Here is a 1,488-nt window from a genome sequence, read left to right as displayed (position 1 = left end):
GGCTATCCTTGTGCAGGCCTGCCAGCTTGCAAGCTGCAGCTCCGGCAAGACTCGCAGAACCAGGACCTGTTCTTCTTTGAGCCCATGGACACTGTCAGCGCTGCAGCTGCCGCAAGTGCTGGCGTGAGCAGCATGTTCTTCCTGGACCCCGAGGGCAGGCAGATAGCTGAGCTGAAGAAGTGGCTGGACCTTGCCGAGGATGAGTACTGTATGGGGAGACCCATCCGGCCGCTGTTCATCAACGGTCTGGTCAAGGTGGGATATAACGGCCTGACCAAGGACGGAGAGCTCCTTGTGCAGCTTGTGTCCAACCCACATGGAACAGGGTTTGGAGTGAGAAGATTAGGCGTGGTAGATGGGTGATGCATGCAGCTTTGTGCACTATTGAGTAATGCACAGCTGAGCGACCAAGGGGAATGCACGCTTACCATCTTGCGCCCATCTTGTGCCCGTTGTGCAGACTGGCAAGTCCTACATGCTCAACGAGGTTCTGCCTGCTGTGGCCAACACCTACTACAGCAGCGGTGGCAGTGGCCAGCAGCACGCTGGCATGGTGCTTTCAGAGCCCAACTTCCTGCACGTGAACTGCTTGGGCTGTGATCGCAGCAGCGGCATCAGTGGCTTTCTGGAGGCTTTCCTCATTCGACTCAAGCGGAGCGCCGCCAAACAGCAGCTCTCTGCTGCCGCCAGCACACCTGCACCCAGCAACAACTCGGCTAATGCCGTACAGGACGCCATTCAAGACTTCATGGAGCGCCTGCCACGGGACCGCCTGAACTTCCTGCTGGTTGACGAGGCGCAGAGTTTTTACCTGCTTGAGCGGGCCATGCCCGGCAAAAAGTCGCCCGGCAAAAGTCCGCGGCGAAAAGTCGCTGTACGCGGCTCAACACTGGACAAGGATGCAGTGCGGCACATGCGGCGGTAAATCAGCACAAGGTTTCCCTAACCGTGTCGTGTGATCACATGGGCGAGGATGAGGGGCAATGGCCAGTGAAACGCGCCCAGGTGGAGCTTCACACGAGGGGCAGAAGGCACTAAGGGGAGATCGCTGCGAGATTCAATTGTACAACATAAGCATATTGCACAAGGGGCAGAGGTCTGCACGCATGCCTACAGCAGGCGTAGGACACAAAGGAGCTGACACATGGACCATTTTCCTTCCCTCAACTGTCGTGTGTACTGCAGCATCTTCAAGGAACTCCTGCTGGACAGCCCCCACTGGGTCGCCTGGGCCGTCACGGGCAGTTCCATGGCGACGCTATGGGCCAACGTTGCAGTCACCCCGGTGAGCAATTGGTGTTGCAGCAGGGGGGGTAGGCACTTCTGGGGGGGTGCACATGCTTCATTCTCAAAGAGCTAGACGGGAGCGTTCTATATCTGCTTTCAGAATGCAAATGGACCCAGGAATACATAAGTTATTGGTCTCCAAAGTTGGTTGTACGGCAGCATGTGGGGTGGTGGGTCCGGGGCTCCGGGAACAATGTCGAA

At 57.4% G+C, this 1,488-nt stretch overlaps 1 protein-coding gene across 1 annotated transcript in view; it reads left to right on the top strand.

Annotated features, from left to right (window-relative positions):
• The window catches only part of VOLCADRAFT_106540 (uncharacterized protein), a gene marked incomplete at its 3' end in the record, with an annotated part of 9,531 nt that overhangs the window by 3,980 nt on the left and 4,063 nt on the right, over positions 1-1,488 (top strand). Inside the window, exons 2-4 of the mRNA XM_002954768.1 lie at positions 40-255; positions 461-921; positions 1,186-1,285. Of these exons, the coding sequence (XP_002954814.1) occupies positions 1,261-1,285 (25 nt within the window). The remainder of the gene's footprint in view (positions 1-39; positions 256-460; positions 922-1,185; positions 1,286-1,488) is intronic.

This window comes from Volvox carteri (assembly GCF_000143455.1).
Source record: "Volvox carteri f. nagariensis unplaced genomic scaffold VOLCAscaffold_45, whole genome shotgun sequence".
NCBI classification, from domain to species: Eukaryota; Viridiplantae; Chlorophyta; class Chlorophyceae; order Chlamydomonadales; family Volvocaceae; genus Volvox; species Volvox carteri.
Note: the sequence above shows the minus strand (reverse complement) of the source record. Positions and strands in the feature narration are given on the sequence as shown.